The 20,579-nt window shown below is 32.1% G+C and overlaps 1 protein-coding gene across 1 annotated transcript; it reads left to right on the top strand.

Moving 5' to 3' along the window:
* Positions 1-812: 812 nt before the first annotated feature.
* Positions 813-19,108, top strand: LOC134690013 (cadherin EGF LAG seven-pass G-type receptor 2-like). The gene is made up of 18 exons (XM_063549983.1): positions 813-822; positions 1,537-1,608; positions 2,787-2,954; positions 3,313-3,394; positions 3,958-4,115; positions 5,520-5,678; positions 6,701-6,828; positions 8,001-8,178; positions 9,948-10,118; positions 11,103-11,246; positions 11,863-11,994; positions 12,866-13,045; positions 13,436-13,635; positions 15,095-15,661; positions 16,115-16,269; positions 16,893-17,034; positions 17,749-17,893; positions 18,958-19,108. Exons 1-18 carry the CDS (start codon positions 813-815, stop codon positions 19,050-19,052), a joined length of 2,886 nt encoding a protein of 961 aa, XP_063406053.1. The 3' UTR covers positions 19,053-19,108.
* The last annotated feature ends 1,471 nt before the right edge of the window (positions 19,109-20,579 follow it).

Below are 20,579 nucleotides of genomic sequence, written 5' to 3'. Positions count from 1 at the left end.
TTGTCAGTCAATACTGAAAGAAACATTTAAAAAATCAAAGTCGGACGCGTAGCATATCGTAGTTTCTTTCAAAATATTCACTGCATGGCTGAAACAATAATTTCTGTATTAATACAAGGCTATTAAGTTTATTTTAGTTTGTTAAACACCATCTTTAAAAATATATATTTGTATATTATAGATTGGATTTTTTTTAAGAGAGAAGTAAATATCCCAAATGATTCTGTTTATTTACTTGTGTTTTATTTCACAAATTGTAACGGTATTGACAGCAGGTAAGATACACTTTTTGTTGTACTCGTTAAACTGCACAATTAATTTTACCCGGTTTATATCACTGAAAAAAGGGGACACCCCCTCAAAAAAAGTAAAAGAAAAATACGCTAGAACGATATCATTGTTAGTAAGTGCAGACACGGGATCTGTATTACAATTATACTAAATCAGGGTAAACTTGGGAAATGGTCAGTTAAATGATAATAATCATAATAAATTTATAAACAGAATATGCATAAACTTTTATTTGATCAGAAAAAGGACAAAATGCAAACGGAAAACAGGCAATCGCTTATATAATACTATCCTTTCTAAATTACAAAACAACTGATTTAAAAGGTATAAGATCATGTAAACAGTTATTACTATTGGTAGTAATTAACTTTGTAAACACAATTTAAGCAACTTCTCTCCAAATTTGCTGAACTTAACTCGGAGACACGATAATATAATGGTACCCTTTTCAGAAATCCAGCTTGTAAATACATTCTTGCGTTTGAAAATTCGTAATCTAAAAACATTTTATCACTTTAAGAATGTACTTAGGTGAGGTTTTGTAATTTGGTTCAAATGTTCGGACTCCTTGGTGTTTTTCCATTCAACACAATGTAAAATAATTTACCCCATAACACCCATTTATATTTTCATAACAGATTAAATACCTCATGAAAGGTCATTTACCAAAATTTTAGAAGATTCTTAATTTTCTTTCTTCTGTTTTGAGCCCCAATAATACCACTGCAGATATAAGGTAAAAGTCCGAGTCAGTCTTTCCCGCCTTATTTTAAATCTCAAATATCTCGAAAAGAAGGTCCATGACCTATCAATATGTTTAGCTTATTTGTATCTTTAATTGATGCTCTACCAGATTAAAGTATCAATTTCAACTTCTTAATTTATAAATTTTCACCTAACCTCACCTAAGTACATCCTTAACATATATAAATAATTACATTACATGTATCAAGTACAAACACTTTGTATACACTGTACAATATTAAAACAATCCCTTGAAAAAAAATTAATTATGTCATGCTTGATTTCAGGAATGAATCAAAATATATTTATCATAATTTAATTCTATTTTTTTCCGATTTTTTCCGAAGGTGTAAATGCGTTTTTAGTGCCCAGATTTAATCTTGTATGACTGTATGAAGCTTTCAGATACAAAATTTGATGTAGTCAACCCATTTGCACAGCAAACTGTAAAAAAAGCTTTAATAGAAAATTATAGTTATACCAATATCTTATCTGTTGCAGTATGTGGTGATTCTACAACTGGAGTGGCAGATCCGCCTTCAACGTATAATGGCAATTTAGATTCTAATTCAAGTGAGTTCTTTTCTCTCTCATTTTACTGTATAATTAGGCCCACTGTTCTGTAAACCCCACCCAAACCCTCGCGTATCTTTAATAGGGATTTATATGATACATTGATGAAAATAAAAAAAAGAAAAGACAACCATTTAAATGAAAGATAGAATGATAAACTAGATATTGATATACAAATAAGAAGATGTGGTGTAATGGTCAATATGACACCTCTTCACAAGAGATCAAATGAAATTAACAATTAAAGGTCATCGTACGACCTTCAATAATAAGCAGATCCCATCAATGCATAGTCAGCTAAAAAGGACCCGAAATGACAATTGTAAAATAATCCAAACAATCCATGCTTACATGTAGGCTAGCGGCCTGATTTATGTACACAATAGTGTACACTACACAAAGATGCTACACAGCAACATGAGTATGCATGTATGTTAATTAAACATCAACTAATCTACATTGTACACTCAAAATTTAATAAAAGGTAAATATTCAAGCTCCAACAGTGGTTAGTTGCCTATGCAGTCAACATGTCATGATCCAGTGCCATAGATTGGGACGTAAAAGACTGAACACAAAATGTTAGGTTCAATTAAAACAATGTATATATATAACGTGTCCAGTGGAAGCTTTCTTAAACTCCAAAACTGACAAACACAAACGAACTTATCAAAGGTATGCATAATATCGTCTCCACAAAATCAAAAACCACTAAAACGAAAATATATCAGCTAAGAGCGGGCTATCATCCATGAGTCAACACATAACAGAAATAAAAAGTCAGCATTGAATTTGAAATTTAATAAACTGTTGGAATGCGTATGTTTACGCCCCTTTTAGAGGTAATATGTTTTTCGGTCTATTCGTCCGTTCGTTCGTTCGTTCGTCCGTCTGTCACGCTTAATGTTCAATTTTTTTTTGTTCAATGCATTTTTTGATGAAATGAAAGGGCAATCAACATACAATTTCATACATAATGTGCTCTGTGATATGATTCTTCTAATGGTCATGACAAATAATAGTCTGGACCCAAATTAATATCAAGCACAACTTAACATAGACAATGATAGCGTGAGAGGGGTATTCTTATATTACATGTATGAACATGTTCTTGGTTTTTAGTTTTTTATTTATATAATTCACTTCTTATTTTGATGGTAAAAGATGTTTTGTTGTAGACACCGCTTACATTATGACTGACGATGCTGTAAAGTTCAGTTGCTGTGGTATGATCAAAACATGGAAGTTTTATGCTTCAAGATTAGGAACAATCAGACTGCAAGTTTGGAGACCTGGGTTTAATACAAACTTTACACTAGTTGGCGAAAATACTTTTGTAGTCCCAGGTAATTCTTTTATAGATATAAGAAGATGTGGTATGAGTGCAAATGAGACAACTCTACATCCAAATTACAATTTGTAAAAGTAAACAATTATAGGCCAATGTACGGTCTTCAACACGGAGCCTTGCATTAATTGTGATTGAAATAAAATTGATTAAATAAACGTTTGGAATGTGCTAAGTTACAAAAATATATTTAAAATGATCTCTCCATGTTATACCGACCGTTTAACCACACCATGGGTGTTTTAAGCTTGATATACTAGTACCATTGTTATGGTTTCCAATGCAACCTTTAGTCATGTCTTCTTCACACCACTACGAGTCTTGTAATTACATATAGCGTTCTTTTATATATTAAGTTGAAGCCACAAATCAAGAAATCCACTATGAAGTCGCCGAAGAACATCGAATTCAAATTAAAGATAATGATTACATTGGATGGTAAGTGGTTCATTAAATTTGTTAAAGTATGAAAAGTCTGAAAAATAGAGAACAAAGCCATGTTCAGTCTTTCAGCCAATTTTAAGAAAAATAATATGCACTGTTAAGTACCGTATCAGTCAATTCAGTATGTTGTTTAGGTGTACCATTTTGATTTCGACAATTTGTAAATCCAAATAAAACCGATGCATACTGCGTTACTCTCAAATTCTGATATCTTTAAAGGGCAAATTTATATATCTTTATATTTAAACGAAAGTTCAAACGTAACATTTGTAAAAGACTGTTGACAATGCCATTTAAATACCGGCAACGGATAGCAGCGTTACGTGAAAGGTAATTCATACATTATCTTTATTTTCATCAAATTGGGAGTAAGCGACATGTACAAAGAATCGTGTCATTAATCTTTTTAATCACGCTTGTTACTCAAGCTTAAAATGTCAAGGGGCGTCTTCTAACTTCCCTATCCATTCTTTAACTTCACTGTGTTGTTACGTAAGATCTTTTGCTCATTGAGGTTTAGACCATCTGATTGTTTTTCTTCAACATTTTTTATACAGGCATACAACGGCAAATGATATGATACCGTATGCTTCAGGATACTCGAGTCCAGATAACACATACTATAGGAGTTCAAGTGTGTCGGTTGATTGGACATATGCCTTTACGTCTAACTATGACAACCGGGTTTATGCCATTGTTGCCGTAGTTACTGCAAGTAAGTTTTAGTTAAATTAATATGCATTAAAACTGAAACATGTATCGCTTGATTCTTAGAAAATTATAACAGCAAAGTTACAATTTCAGGTGAATAATATTCTGACTATGCATATACAAAATGGTTTTTATTCAAAAATAAAGAAAATTCGAACCACTTCAAATATGGAATTATTTTTTTCCTTTAAAATGCATTATAACATTTTGAGTACAACCTTATATCGTTATTCAAATTACTTCAATCTCTTTAAGATTTACAACCATACATAAATAGTCAGTGCATAGTTTTATATCAGAATATTCAAATATGCTTAACCGTTTTGAATATAAAATATGTGTGTATAATGTATTGTGTTAACAATAAGCATTTACTTTCATAGTAATCCATAAAAAGCATCGAAATGACAAAATGTAAACAAATTTAAAAACCACACTCAATATAATAAATATCGACCAACAGCAAATGTTGAAATGCAGGCTCCCAACGGACAACAACAATTTATACTGCACTCGTTCTATTTGAGCAGTCAACATGCGTTGACTACATATATTTCTATATTTCTATGTCATATATACAGTTACTGACCCGATATCTCTTTTCCTCATGAATATTTAAATAGAAGTTGCCGAAATAATATTTATTATTCATACGACCTCTGCTACTGGTTCTTGTTTGCAATGCATGCAACATTGCGTCGAACGACTAAACCTTGTTTCTTCTGCATTTATTAGAAAAGCATATTTCATTTGTTAAAATTTTATGTTTGCAACCTTTAAATCATTATTTTTTATGCTAATGGTTGATATTGAAGTCCATACTCAAACGATTTCATTCACCATCGAGTGTGAGTTTTTACAGGTATATTTGCATTTCATTGTGTTGTATATTTCTCTGCGAGCATGATACGAGGCCTTTTTAATGGGAATTTCCGTCAATATTTAAATCAAATAAATAACATCAACGCATTAAACAACTATTAAAAATGTTTTTTTTAGATTGCAGTATAAAGACAGTAATAGTGCATTGACTTGACATATCAACGATATGAGGATTCGGCCCGAAACGGGGAAATAGCTCTGCACAGCCTCGCATTTCCCATTTTCTAAGCCTCAACTTTATATCGTTGATATGTCAAGTCAATGCACTATTATTGTCTATATATAGAGTAACGACGCCAATATTATTGATGACACAACACTTCTGCATTTAAGAAAACCTTCAATCTTTTTTTTAAAGGGATTGGTTGAGAAAGTTATGTCACTTTACAAACTCATTCAGTTAATTAATATGTAATTGTTGATAAAAAAAAATACAACTGCATTCAAGAAACCGTTCAATGTTATAATATTTCCATTGATCAAAACACACAGCTTCATAATTTCAGTTTCATTTCTTTGTTTTCAGACAAGAAACCTTACTTTGATAATATTCCCTCTCAGATCCACGTGTTTGACCATCTGGGAATCAACGATGTTGTGTGGACACTTGATCCTCAAGATACTGAAAATGATGACTTCTCAGTGTACTTATCACTGACTAACACTTACTTCAAACTAAGTTCAAGTACGTAATTATCGTAATGATTTTTAAAACGCAGCATTAGTTTTATTTATTATCATTCCCTTTTTTCCACCCCCTCCCCTTCCCACAAAAAAGATAGAGACTAATTTTCTGACATTTTCTACTTTCAGCCCCAGCTCCACTAGACCACGATCACACCACGCTTAACGCCATCTTGAATAAATTCAGATCGTGGTGAGCCCGCAGTATGAGCGGCATGAAAATGTTAATTTTAGTTTCATTAACGTTGCTACTACGATCTCAGTACGCTTCTACAACGATCCCGTTACGATCATTTCTTTTATTCTGCGACCTCACGATACCATTGTACATATTTGAGAATACCGGTAGTACTGAAAGTTAGTTCATAACCAATACCAACTAAATCAACCACACAACGTATCAATCAGCACAAATCCAGTAAAAATGGATTTAGTGCATTTAAACATTTTATCAGAAGTCAGAGAAAAAAGCTCTTGCATAATTGCTTTGATAACACACCGACAACATTAGGGAACACAATTGTGATGCAATATAAAAAAAATATATACTTTTTTGTAATATTTCCATCACTGGGCACCATAACCTACATATGCATTCTATACATGATGTCACTTTTATATATGATCGAAACAAATAGACAAAACAATCAAGAGGCATACGAAGAAGCGGTATCAACAAAATGAAGTAGAAAATTGAATAACAACGAAAAAACAACAACATTTAAACAAAAATCTACTTCAAAACTAAAAACTTAAGTTTGTTGAGAGTATCCCTTGAAATAAATGTGTATGACAATTTTCCATACAACAGTTTTAACAATCTTTCATGATCTTAAATTACACCTAATTATATAGCTGTCAAAATTGAAAATAAAGAGTAAAGAATGGAAGACATGTGTTATAATGAATCTAGTGAGACTTGAATGCAGAACGCATATACCATTATATTGTTTTTGTTTTTAAAACACGGCATGTATAAATGTATTTACAGTGAAATTTGTCATTTATTTGTAATTAATGTAGATCAAATAAAAGTGAAGTCCAGTTTGAGTACCACCAATTCATTTCCAACGTCCTTGTCTCCACGGATCACAGACTCTTGTGGTAACAGCTCTGACACAATTACATTTAGAATCATCGTAGAAAACCAGGTAAATCTAAAAACAGATAGGAATTTTAACTGAGGATTCAATCATCAATAAAAAGATGAAAACTAACAAACAGAGCAAAATAGACAGAAAAAGCAGACAATACCCGCTCCAAACAGAAGCAAAACACCGATTGCGATTGCAAAAACATCTAACAATCTAAAATTAATTGACCATGAATTGAAAGAGATTTCCCATCGTCATGATTAGGATAAGAACAGTTTTATCATTCCAGTGTATACTCCATGATCTGCGAAATAAATTGAACAAGTAATAGAATAGATTGACTAGATAGATAAGACAACTTTTACTATTTCAGTATACCTTACGATCTTTGAGACATAAACCTAAGATAAATTGAATATGGAATAGAATAGATCTACCACATGGAAAAGAAAGCTCATACCATTTCAATACATTATAGGATCAAAGTTTAGTAATTTCTGAGAAGACCTCCTCGTTATTTATGATAGATTAAGTGGTTGTTGCTTCCATGTCAAATTGGCTCGACTGCTTAACCCTTCGGTATGGCAAAAAATGTCTCAAAAAGATAGATTATGCGAAGTGTGTAAAGTTACTGCATCGTATCACATCAGTGAAAACAAATACATTGTTCCCAATGTTACCAATGTAAAAAAAATATAAACAACTTTCAAACGAGTTACAGTTAAGGTTCATGTAGCTATAAAATCAGGTGTAATCCTCCATTTATTCTGCAAAGAAGGCCTAAACTAAGTCAGGTATAACAATTGTGTTTCATTTTTATGCCCCACCTACGATAGTAGAGGGGCATTATGTTTTCTGGTCTGTGCCTCCGTTCGTCCATCTGTGCGTCCGCGCGTCCTTTCGTTTCAGGTTAAAGTTTTTGGTCAAGGTAGTTTTTATAGAAGTTGAAGTCCAATCAACTTGAAACTTAGTACACATGTTTCATATGCTATGATATTTCTAATTTTAATTCACAATTAAAGTTTTGACCCTAATTTCACGGTTTACTGATCATAGAAAATGATAGTGCGAGTGGGGCATCCCTGTACTATGGACACATTCTTGTTTTTGTTTATTTTTAAATCCCCTTTTTGCATTTGCCTTGGAGTTTGATATTTTTGGTTCACGTATTTTTCTAATGAGGAATTGGAATATCATTTATGTAAGCATAACATATATTATTATTTCAGAAACCCATCATAACCTCATTGCCAACGTCTGTTGAAATCCACGAGAACAATCAAGCTGAAACGCTTTTACATACAATAGATGCTGAAGATGGCGAGGCTTTGGTCTGTGAACTTCATAGTGTTCTTCCATTCAGTAACGATACAGTTTTTGAGGTTAAAGAAACATTAACTCCTGGAGGTGGGTATTTCTTATAAGTAGATACAAAGAGATGCATTATTAGTGTCAGTGAGACAATAATATATGTTACATAACTCACTATTCATGTCACACTGTGTTAAAGTAATACAAAGCTCTAAATCACACCGAACAAATAGCTTTAAAAGGTCATCAAAATAGTTAGTGGCTAGTTTAAAACCAGTAAAACAGGGACACCAACGGTAAATTCTATATTAAAACGGAAAACGAGAAACACAAATGAACCACTAGTCCGAAATTACTCTGACGTCCGACGGCTGTTTTGCCAGACAAGCTGGGGCCGTGGGACGTCAGAGCTCGTCCCATATCAAAAAGTGGATATTTACCCACCCAAAATAGATGCGCTGCTTCGTCGCTTCTGAGCCGACTGAGAGCCTTGGAATTATATAAATCAGACATCAATCTCTTCATCTTTCATGTATCTCTTCATGTATGTAAGTTGCCAAACCTTACATTTTATATATTTTTACATTTTTCGCAGAGACCCATGATTTCTGCAAATGACCATAATGTAACACCTCGTTCATTTACGATGCAAGTTACCTAAATGTCCGAGAGCTTCCAATTGTTATCGTGGTCGGAACTAAATGCTTGTTACCGATCTCATGTAAAGGAGGCGAACAAACGTGGTTGCTTCTAAATGTTAAACATCGATCTCCTATAAAGGAGGTAACAAAATATAAATATTTGCATATTTGCGTCTCGAGGCCACGAATTCTCTCGTAACTTCACGTCCATTTGAAAGTGAAAGTCAAAAATACAGAAATCATGGGTCACTGTGAAAAATGTTAAAATATAGAAAAATCTAATATAGAATGTATCTAAGGACATTAGCCTAATGTTTTGCAGTCTAACCAGAATAGTCGTCGCTTCTGTTAGTGATCGTATGTGTTCTGTTCCCAATTGTAACATTTTGGATGTGTGGATTCGCATGAAGGTTAAGCTTGTAATGATGTATGCATTTTTTGTCAATGTAATTGAATGTTATGCGGCTATCATATAAGTATATATACGAAACTTTTTTCAAATCATGTAGTTTTATAAATTTTTTGGGTCTTAACAGAAAATGCTCGCCCTGTTTACACACTAGACTACGCATGAACTGGAGTTCATTATATTCTCTCAATATTTATTCGTTATTATATATAATTTTCTTTTTAATAAAAATACATACTTTATTTAAAGAGTGTAAAATAATAAGTACACTACTTATCTCCTCTGATGCCGTCTGAATAATTGAAGATATACCATAATATAACCTATACATTTACAAACATACTTTTTTTTTTTTAGAAATTTCTTTTGGATTAAATTGATACTTAAACGGCTCCATTTTTACTTTTAGTATAAACTGCACAAGCATGTTCGGGTTAATTGAAATATGATCATTAAAAAACAAAACTAGTATTACATTATATTTAAATGACAATTTTGTTTTTAAAACGAATCGTCTTCGATTAAACAACATAAAGCGAAATATTTTGAATGCTTCAACTCAAATAGTAGTATGATCATTGGTTTTCTTTTGGGTTTGCGACGAACTTTAATGTCAGATCCTTTTCAACATGTCTCTCCAATTTGTACACACATTTTATCAATACATCGAGATCGAGAAAGCATTCAATAATGGAATGTATTATACTATAATACTTTTTTTTATCCATTCTCCTTTGTTATGTTGATTTATCAAATTGTACATGTGCTTGAATATACTCACAAATGATCACTTTTTCCTTTTTTTGTTCCTTCAGAATATGGCATATACTATGTATATATTCCAAGAAACAGAAGCCTTGACTATGACAAAGTAGTCAGATATGACGTCAGTGTCACTTGTACAGATGGGAGACAACCCTCTGATGAAGGACATTTAATGGTTTATGTAATTAAAAACATACCACCTGAATTTACAGACCTTCCACGTAAATATTTACTAGTATCTATTCTAACCAGAAAAATACCTTTAATTAAAAGATTACTTTAGACAAACTTGACGATTTATTTTATAAACAGAATAGTCATAATTTGTTTTTGGCGTACAACAACATTGGTGTTTTCTTTTGATGTTTTTTTATCATGTGTTTTGTAAACCCGAATAATTCAGTCGTTATAAATTACTCAATTCGATCGCAACATTTGAAGACAATAAATGTAAGGGAGCGCTATCATTCTTCGGTTTAATGTTTTTGATAATTATATTATGAACGAAAGACATCGTTAAGAAAACGTCGTTGAGACTGCAACGTTAAAGTATTGATAAATAATAAATCCATATTGCTGTGTCTTAAAAATCGACAGATATATCTAAAAAGTCTGGAATTGTCATAAAATCACTGATGGAGAAAACCATTTCGAAAGATATCATAGATATTGAATGAAAGATGTAGTTGATAATAAACTCGTTGTTCTTAATTGCTTGTCAATGAGTACATCACTTGCAAACTTTTTAAAACGACGTAACATGTAATCGAAATGCATCGTTCTGATTTGTAAAATGTCCATATGATAACGCTTTTAAGTAAGTAAAACGCAATTGATCTGCAATAATATTTTACCCCGAAAATTGTACCAATTTGACCTCAAATTCTGAAAGATGATGAATAATACGACTGGCATACACTATCATCCTGAAATTGCATAATAGAGACGAAAGAACCAAATGAGAGCTAAATTCGTTGTTCCGGTCATTATGTTTGCGCATGTGATTCATTGTTATTCATTTTGTTTCCATAATTGTATTATGAAACAATTTTTAATTGGATAGGCAATAAGTTATACTAGGTAAGTTTTTGATAAATTTAAAAATAGATAACTCTCCAAAATAATCAATCTTTTTGTAATGAATTATAATAGTAACATTACATATTGTCTTTGGAAAAAATTTCGTATTTATATTTCACAACAAGGTGAAGAGATCCTGCCTCAACAGTCAACAAGTTCCGGGTTTACGATTCCTATTGTTGTGACTGACGCTGATACTGCTACGACGTCACTGTCATATGGAATTACGTGTGAACCTTCAGCGTCTTGTCCTTTCTCCCGGACAACAAGTACGTCTATTAGAAAAAATATAAAATAAAAACAAATCGGTTAGTGTTTCAAGTTCTTTTTAGTCATATAGTTCAATACGTTCTACATTTGGTCACCCACGGATATTTAAAAAAATGGTTGGGCTTGAGCACCTTATGCAACTAAATCAAGAAAACATGCAAATAATACAACGTTATTTTCATTTTGTGAACCTTACATGTAATAACACGTGACTTTATACATATTTACTATAATTTCTGCGGATACGTATTGCGTTTGTGTCCTCTATATCCAATAAGGTATAGCTAGGGAAATAGAATATGAAAACAGAAGATACAAATGTTTTTTTTAAAGAAATATTAAGTGCCTGCAACACGAAACAAGCATAAAAGAATAACAAAAAATTGGAAGTTAAATAAAAAAGGGAAAAGTCCATAAAAATTACAAAAAACCTACAATGGTTCATTCAAATGTCATGTTTAATTAAAATATGTGATGATAGACAGACAACCGATCCAAAAAAACACAGGACAATAGGTATTCGTATTTTAAACCTCTTTCAAACAATCATATTTTTATTACAACAAACAAATATTTTGTGAAGATTTGGATTGATAAGTTATCTTTTATTTCAAGCATCAACAGGAGCCGATATAAAAACCACTGTTGATTTTTCCACAATACAAGTACCTGCTTTTGATATCCATGTAACAGTGAATGATGGAGACACTACAGTGGGAGCAAATGTTCTCAGCGTTTATGTAGAAAGTAAGACATCTGATTAAATATGATTGTTATAAATAAGATTTAATTTGTATGTGTACTTGTATGCAACATTGTTTTTATATTTTGAGAAACTGTAGACATGGTCCGAGACCACAATTGTTGCCCCTTGATTTTCGTTGGTCACAAATATGGTCCAGAGTGTTGACAGTGAGTTACTTGTCATTAAGTTTTATACCCCTTCCAAATTAATTTCTCCATGTTTAATGCGTCAATTAATTATGGTCTCGGACCACATGTTATGCCATGAAACCTTTTGTTAAGGTCATTTATATGAATTTTAGTATATCATATACTTTTTTCACCGTTAATCCCCTTTTAAATGACACATGACAATGGATTACACTTTGCTCTCTGGACTCAGAATTTGCAATGTTATAACGATTTCTCATGAGTATGGTCTTTAATGTTTTGTATTGTCTTTTATTTTTATTTTTTTATTTTTAACTAAGTGTTTACCTCAGCGTCTTTTCTTCGAATGCTGCTTGAACATAGATGGTAATATAATATTGTTGTAATATAAAAAAGAAGATGTGGTATGATTGCCAATGAGACAACTATCCACAAAAGACCAAAATGACAAAAACATTAACAACCATAGGTCAACGTACGGCCTTCAACAATGAGCAAAGCCCATACCGCATAGTCAGCTATAAAGGCCCCAATAAGACAATGCTAAACAATTCAAACGAGAAAACTAACGGCCTTATTTATGTAAAAGAATGAACGAAAAACAAATATGTAACACATAAACAAACGACAACCACTGAATTACAGGCTCCTGACTTGGGACAGGCACATACATAAATAATATTGTAAGATCACTTTCTATTTGACGTTTTTTACTTTTTTTCAGACATTAATGATATTCCTGTTTTCGCAAATGCTGAATCTGACTTAAAAATCGGGGTAGAAGAAAATACTGCTGTAGATACACTTTTATATACATATTTTACAACAGATCTCGATTCGGTAGACGTCGTTACTTATTCATGGACACCGACTACAAACTCTTACTTTGATATAGATTCAGCAAGTTAGTATTTCAGTTGGTTAATAACATTATTCGAAGATATTTTAGTAGTGAAACCAAATTGTAGTGAACATTATTTCATCAATTAAAACTACCCAAATGGCATTTAAATCATCGTGTTTTGCTTAAATCATTTGATACACTTATATTAACAAAAATAATTTTAAAACTTATATATATTCATAAAAAAATTGAATTCATGAATAAGAAGTGACTCAAATATAACTCATTTTGAAAAAAAAAATATAACATGAAATTACTCGTTTGTATTTGACCACAACACCATATTGTGGGACATTCACTTAGTAAAAACAAAAACTAGGGAACGCCTCACCGTCTCAATGGTACATTGGTAACTGAATTAACCTGCTGTCACAACTTTACTTTTTTGAGGTGGAGAGATTTCAACTATTGCGGAATTTGACTACGACAATCTGTTTTATGTTGGATCTGCTACCAGCTTCCGGTTCGTTGTGAGAGCCACTGATACAAAAGACACCGCAACAACAACTATCACAATCTCTATTGTAAATGTGAACGATGTACCAACACTCAGTGATACTCATTACGTTTTAAATGACACAGAGAACGTGGTACGTATGATAATGTTTAACTCATGCCAATTATTTTTTACTATTTTATGCAATCTAAGTTCCCATCATAATATGGATGCTTTTTAACGCCTAATGTTTTAGTTTGCAATCACTAACAATGATTTAATGTATGTACATTTCATTTATGCATTTCAAAAACAGTTATGAGGGTCGGTATTGTGTAATCCAAATATGGCCCATTTTTCTCAAGTTTTAATTCTTTTTTGTTTATTTTCCTCAATTCCTAATCCTTTTTTTTTATCTCACCTGGCCCTTTTCTAATCACTTGGCTTCCGGCGTCGTCCGCTGTCATCGTCCGTCGTCGTTAACTTTTACAAAAAACCTCTCCTCTGAAACTACTGGGCCAAACTTAACCAAACTTGGCCACAATTATCAATGGGGTATCTAGTTTAAAAAATGTGTACGATGATCCGGCCAACAAACCAAGATGAGCGCCATAGCTAAAAATGGAATATAGGGGTGAAATGTAGATCTTGGCTTATAACTCTGAAAGTAAATTATTTAGATCAAATCTGACAAGATACAATTGTTTATCAAGGGAATATCTATCTGCCCTGAAATATTCAGATGAATCGGACCATTAGTTTTTGGGTTGCTGCCTCTGAATCGGTAATTTTAAAGAAATTTTGTCGTTTTTGGTAATTATCTTGAATACTATTATAGCATGTATAGATATAGATAAAGTGCAAACAGCAATAACGTTGAGCAAAGTATTATCTACAAGTAAGTTATCATGACCAAAATGGCGAGTTGACCCCTAAAAACAGTTATTGCCCATTATAGCAATGTTTTACCAATTTTCATTAAATTGGCATTTTTTTGCAAATTTTACCAAAAATTTTCCTCTGTTATTAATGGGCAAAGTTCACTATAGACATGATAGATAAAGATTATTGTAAGTAGCGAGAGCGTTAAGTTAAGTAAGAACTTCATCCCCATCACCATCACCAAAATACAATTTTGTCATCAATCCATCTGTGTCCTTTGTTTAATATGCACATATACTCTTAAGAGCCTCTATTGTTTTTTTCTATTTCTCTATTCCTAATTCCTTTTTTGTCTATTGTTTTCTCTAAAATTGTTATGTTTTTTTTGTCCATCTTTGTCTCTCTTTATTTGTTTTGTCCATTTTGTTATAATTCTTTTGGTCCATTTTTTCTCATTTTTTTTATTATTCACTATTCCTTCATGTAATTTATTTTCTTTGTCTTTTCATTTTTCATATGTTTGACCTAATAATTGTATCGTAAGTATATCCAGCGTTATTTTCATATCGCCAGGATCAATATTTGTGTCGCTCAAGTCCGATCTTTATAACTGTAAAATTCAATTGACGTAAGAGTGTATATGACAATGATATACGATATGTTGAATCTTTAACTGTTGAATAATAATGTTGTTACACTAAACTTTTTGACAATTTCAATTTCAATTTCAGGGAGAAACACTTCTGTCATCGCCTAATATTGATGCATCAGATCCAGAAAATGAAACTTTAAGATACACGTTGGACTGCAATGGATATAATACAACGTATTTTGAAATGGAAGAAAGTACAGGCGATGTTTATTTTGGCGGGGATTTTGATACTGATATTGGCCATCCACCGGTCACGGAATGTAATGTGACCGTAACAGATCCAGGAGGTTTGACAGACACAGCATTTTTAACAATTAACATAGCAGACACTAATGACTTTACACCGATATTTGAGCGAGATTACTACAATGTATTCTTATTTCCGACCGAAGATATTGGAACGATACTCATCAATGTATCGGCATCTGATGGGGACATTACAGAAACTTGGAATACAATAACCTACGGCATGGATCAATCAAGTTTAGGGAATAGCTATTTCAATATCGATGAAAATGGAACAATATCTGTTGCCATGGATATTTCTGCGGCCTTTAATTACGGCCAGACAGTGATATTGACCTTAAGTGCAACTGATGGTGGAGGACGTGTGGGATATTCGACCTTCTCACTGATCTTTCCAGAGGTAGGGAAAATTAAAACAAATTGAAAACAACACGTCTGATAATTTCATGCGTTCGAAGCGCTTTTCTGGATTTACCTTCATCGAGGGATACATAAGTTCTTAACTCTCTAAAAATCGATTCCTACATAGAAAACGAATACTCTGTTACTACGAATATCAATAACATAGATATTTCATGAAATGACATATCACTGGCATATAAATTTAAAGGATCAAGAAATCAACTGTTATATCATATCGACATTCATTTGTATCACATCACATCAATAAAACCCGATTTATACGATTTATGTCCACAGAGAAAAAAAGATCTTCGAAGGAAAAAGGGTTGATTGGTACTCCACTCCCCAAACTTCATTCACTCCTCTTTCTTCATTAAAAAAAATGGTCACCCCCTATCAACGTTGTGTTTAGCTACAAAAATGCTCTCAAATTGTTGTGTTTAATTTTCAGACAACTACAACATCTACAACTACGACCGAACGCCCATTTAAGACTGAAACGTACCCCGACAATGGATACTGGTATTTATTAGCAGGAATAGTAATGATGATGAATACAGTTTTGATTATCAACCTCTGTATAAGATATTGCAGACCATGTGCCGAGTATGTTTTAGTTGTCGAAGTTTCATATCTATTTTTTAAAATAATTAGTATATACTTTCATATTGAAATTAAAAATTCTTTGCGATACTTTTATGCCAAGCATTGAATTAAATATGGAATAAAAGAACAGTAGGTTCTTATGCTGCTATGATATTATTTGACTGTGATATATGCAGTTCAAAAAGACATTGTATACCTTGCTTTTTAATATAATTGTGTACTTCTGACTCCCATGTCGCTTATGTAAGACGCAAACGTATTTTTTGATAAATCGAATATAAAGCTAGCTGACGACCATTCAAAATCGAAGTTCAGAAAAAATATGCCAAGTAAGATTCAGATAATTTCTGCCTATGGGAATTTAAATCTAAGTTTTTCAAATAATTCGAACTTGTATAGACAGTTAACATATAGAAAATATATAGTATACGTATTAGTGTATACATCCCTCAAATTAGGGTAAGGCGTGGACTTCAGAAACCTCTGATAAGGCTTACTTTTTGAACGTTCGTTGTTCCACATCAGTTTGATATATCAATGTGATGTGCTATCTTCTATCACATCAGTTTGATATAACAATTTTATGTGCTATCTTCTTTTATCTGTAATTTCACTTCTTGTAGAATCGACAAAAGAACAGAAGCTCAGAAGAGAGATGAAAGAATAAAGGCTGCACAAGAAAGAAAAGCAAAAGTCAGATCTGATTTTTTTTCGACAGACGATCCTTGGAGTGTGAACAAGTATCAACGTAGCAATGTGTCAGAGGTAAGTTGAAAAATTGCTTTAAAAGAATAAGTATTCCTGGAAAGAGGAAAAAGGGAGACTATTCGTTGAATATAGAATGAAAAGCTCTATCTAAAATGCATTGTAAAGAAAAAAGAAAAGACAAAAGTTATTAAAGTGTTATTTTAAAGGTTAGATAAGTATTTTAATGTGTCAATTCGAAAATAATTCACAAAAAGATATTGAAAAAAATAGGAACAGGTGTAGATATTTCTTTGAATATTGAAGTTAGTTTTCAGATATCAAGAAGGAGCAACAGTAATTTGCTGACGTTCAAACATTCATTATTTTCAAGTGCACATACATGTAGTTATCATAGATACAGGCTCATAATTTGATACGACAGTCTATATAAAACTCATCAGTGACGCTCTGAACAATATAGTTATACATCCAAAGAATTCAAAGGTTGATGAGCATTGAGGATACTAAGCTCCAAAAAGTTGATCCAAATAAGGTTATATAATGCATACGAGAAAATACTGAAAAGAAAGTTGAAGACGAAACAATATTATTGATGTAACTAAATCAAAATGTATAAGTAATTGAAATATATTAAACATTATTTTTTTTTAATTTTCCTTTAAGTTGAAATCAGATTTATTTTAAAATTAAACAGTGAACCAATAAATGAAGCTGTTTTGTAATAACAATCTCACCTAGTATGGTTTACAATGTTTTTAAATATGTTTGCAGAAGCAAGACCCTGCTCCTGCAATAAACAGAAAAAATAAACGTAGTGATGACAAATCAGTCAATAGTTCAGACCAAGGAAGCCAAGGCACTACAAACGCAAACAGATCGTCAATGGACTCATTCGATAGTTTAAGCTCTTCAAAGAGTAAGTAACATATATTTCAAATAGAATAGTAGTATCAAGAGCTGGTATCATAATGATTGTGTAAATGTAAAAGGATAAGATCAACTACGTAAATGTAGTTAATGCTTCAATATTGATTTGATTTATAACAAAAAATAAAATTACAAAAACTCCGAGGAAAATCATAAACAGAAAGTCCCTTATAAAATGACAAAATCATTTAATAAAACACATCAAACGAATTACCAACAACTGTCATACTCCTATTTTGGTGAAGGCATTTTCTTATTTAGAAATTAGTGAATTTAAATTCTTTGTTGATAAATTAACCAAAGAATGAAGAAACTAGCGATTTAACTCCTTCAAGTAAAGTTTACCTTACGTGAATTTGATAAATATTTAATGTTCATTTCAGCCACAAAGCGTCTCGGTTGTATTCATGATTAATTTCCAAATGTAAAGTGTTAAGAAAACATGTCGAAAATTGATACAGATGCACGATTCTGTGTTATTTTAAGCTCGAAAAAAACCACCCACCGGTACTTTGCTATGTTACATGTGTTTAAAATGAAAATGATAACGCATACAAAGTAGAAGTTCATATTTGTGTCTTAATTTGTCTTCAATTGCCTCTTGACATTGTTAATATTTGGTGATAAATTTCCTAGCTACCCGATGTGTTCAAGTTTTGGTGGACATAAAATATACGAAAAAACGTTCATACGACTGATTTCAAGTCGAACAATATAAATAATATTTAAGGAATGACTTTGATACTTTTTCTGTCTATGAAGAAATAGCATAAACAATTTGGCGCGTAGCGAGTTTTTTAACAGTGTGCACCACATTATTTTATGTTAACTCGAATAGACAGAAAAAAAATTACAGTCATTTCTTATAATTTCATTCTAAATTCCATTTTAAACTGTAGAAAACCTTGAGAAACGTTGATGACGTCACGGTCACATGACTAAATCATATCTATGGACTGATAACAAAATAACGTCAGCCAATCAGAACACGTGTTACATCCAAAATTAAATTGTAAAGCTTTGTATTCATTGTACTTGATTTCTTTCTTTTAGATCTGTTCCCGTACAATCAACAGCCACATCATATATTTAATCATGACACTAGTAAGACAAGTAAAAGGAATGTGGACCAGACGTCTCTGTGGTGAAATATTCAATTGAAAACAATGGCAAACTACATTTTGTTTCACTGGCTACGTAATGAATAAAACAATATGAAGAATACTTTTTCTGGCTTTTTCATTTGACCGAGAAGCCGAATTCGAATGGTATTTTTCGTCTGAAAAACTGTCAAATAGTTTTGGCATTTATATCTGCGCTTTTAATTCTCTCGTAAATGATAACGTGAGTTATGTGAACGCGGTAATGGTGGATAAGTTTTCTGTCAAATCTTTTTCATGATTCTTTTTGGCTTTGTACATGTATCATGAAGTATACCTCTTTTTTTATTTGTCCTTTTTCCAGATATTTTACAATTTGGCGTAATTGTGCAGGTTTTAAACAACAATACAGGGATAACGATCATTATCAATATGTTTGTATACTAGTGTTATCATTAACACGTATACTGCATTAGGTTTAGTCATGCAGATGTAGCTTAAGCCCATGAATAGAACAACACTCTTGTAAAAGGACGAGGAGGGTCAGATTGGTCATCAATACAGCACAGCTACAACATTTAATAGTGTGTTGCCTAGAAATGGCCATAATCATTTTGATAGTAATTTTACAACCTGTTTCAATGCACTTGATATAATCTGATCAAGTAAGGCACATACTCTTCTAAATTTGTAAATAGAATGCTTCTGCAAGTAAAATGTAGATTGCATACATCTTATTGAACATTAATCAATGATTTCGCCTTTTGTAATGAGCTTGTTTTACTTGTTTGTTTTTGTCTATCTGATGAGTTAAGTCTTTTTCAACTGATTTTTAAAGTTTGTTCTTATGTTGTACTGTTATACCACTGTCCCAGGTTAGGGGGAGGGTTGGAATCCCGCTTACATGTTTAACCCCGCCACATTATTTATGTATGTGCCTGTCCCAAGTCAGGAGCCTGTAATTCCGTGGTTGTCGTTTGTTTATGTGTTACATATTTGTTTTTCTTTCATTTTTTTTTACATAAAAAAAGGCCGTTAGTTTTCTCGTTTGAATTAATTTACATTCTTATCGGGGCCTTTTATAGCTGACTATGCGCTATGGGCTTTGGTCATTGTTAAAGGCCATACGATGACCAATAGTTGTTAATGTTTGTGTCATTTTGGTCTTTTGTGGATAGTTGTTTCATTAGCAATCATACCACATCTTCTTTTTTAAATAATAAAATCGACAGATATTAAATGGATAGATGAGAATAAGAGATGACAATGAAGTTTAGTACTTTGCTCTTTCAAACATGGTTGGGAGTTGAGCAAAGACTGAATAGGCTGTTAAGAAAGATGTTGAAAACTGCATTGGAAATATGTTGCTGTTTAGATGATAAAAAAGGTGGCGAAACTGTTTAACAGGTACGTATACTAGCCAATCAAAAATAAACCAACACTGACAGAAAAATAATTTATAAAAAACCATAGATATTTTTTTTTGTATCGTACTCTGCTATTGAATATGGCAATTTATCATATTCAATAAGTAAAAATTCAATCTGATTTCTATTTCTATTTATTCGGAATCAC

This window comes from Mytilus trossulus, chromosome 11 (genome assembly GCF_036588685.1).
Source record: "Mytilus trossulus isolate FHL-02 chromosome 11, PNRI_Mtr1.1.1.hap1, whole genome shotgun sequence".
In the NCBI taxonomy this organism is placed as follows: domain Eukaryota; kingdom Metazoa; phylum Mollusca; class Bivalvia; order Mytilida; family Mytilidae; genus Mytilus; species Mytilus trossulus.
The sequence above is the reverse complement of the archived record's forward strand: the minus strand, read 5'-3'. Positions and strand labels throughout refer to the sequence as shown.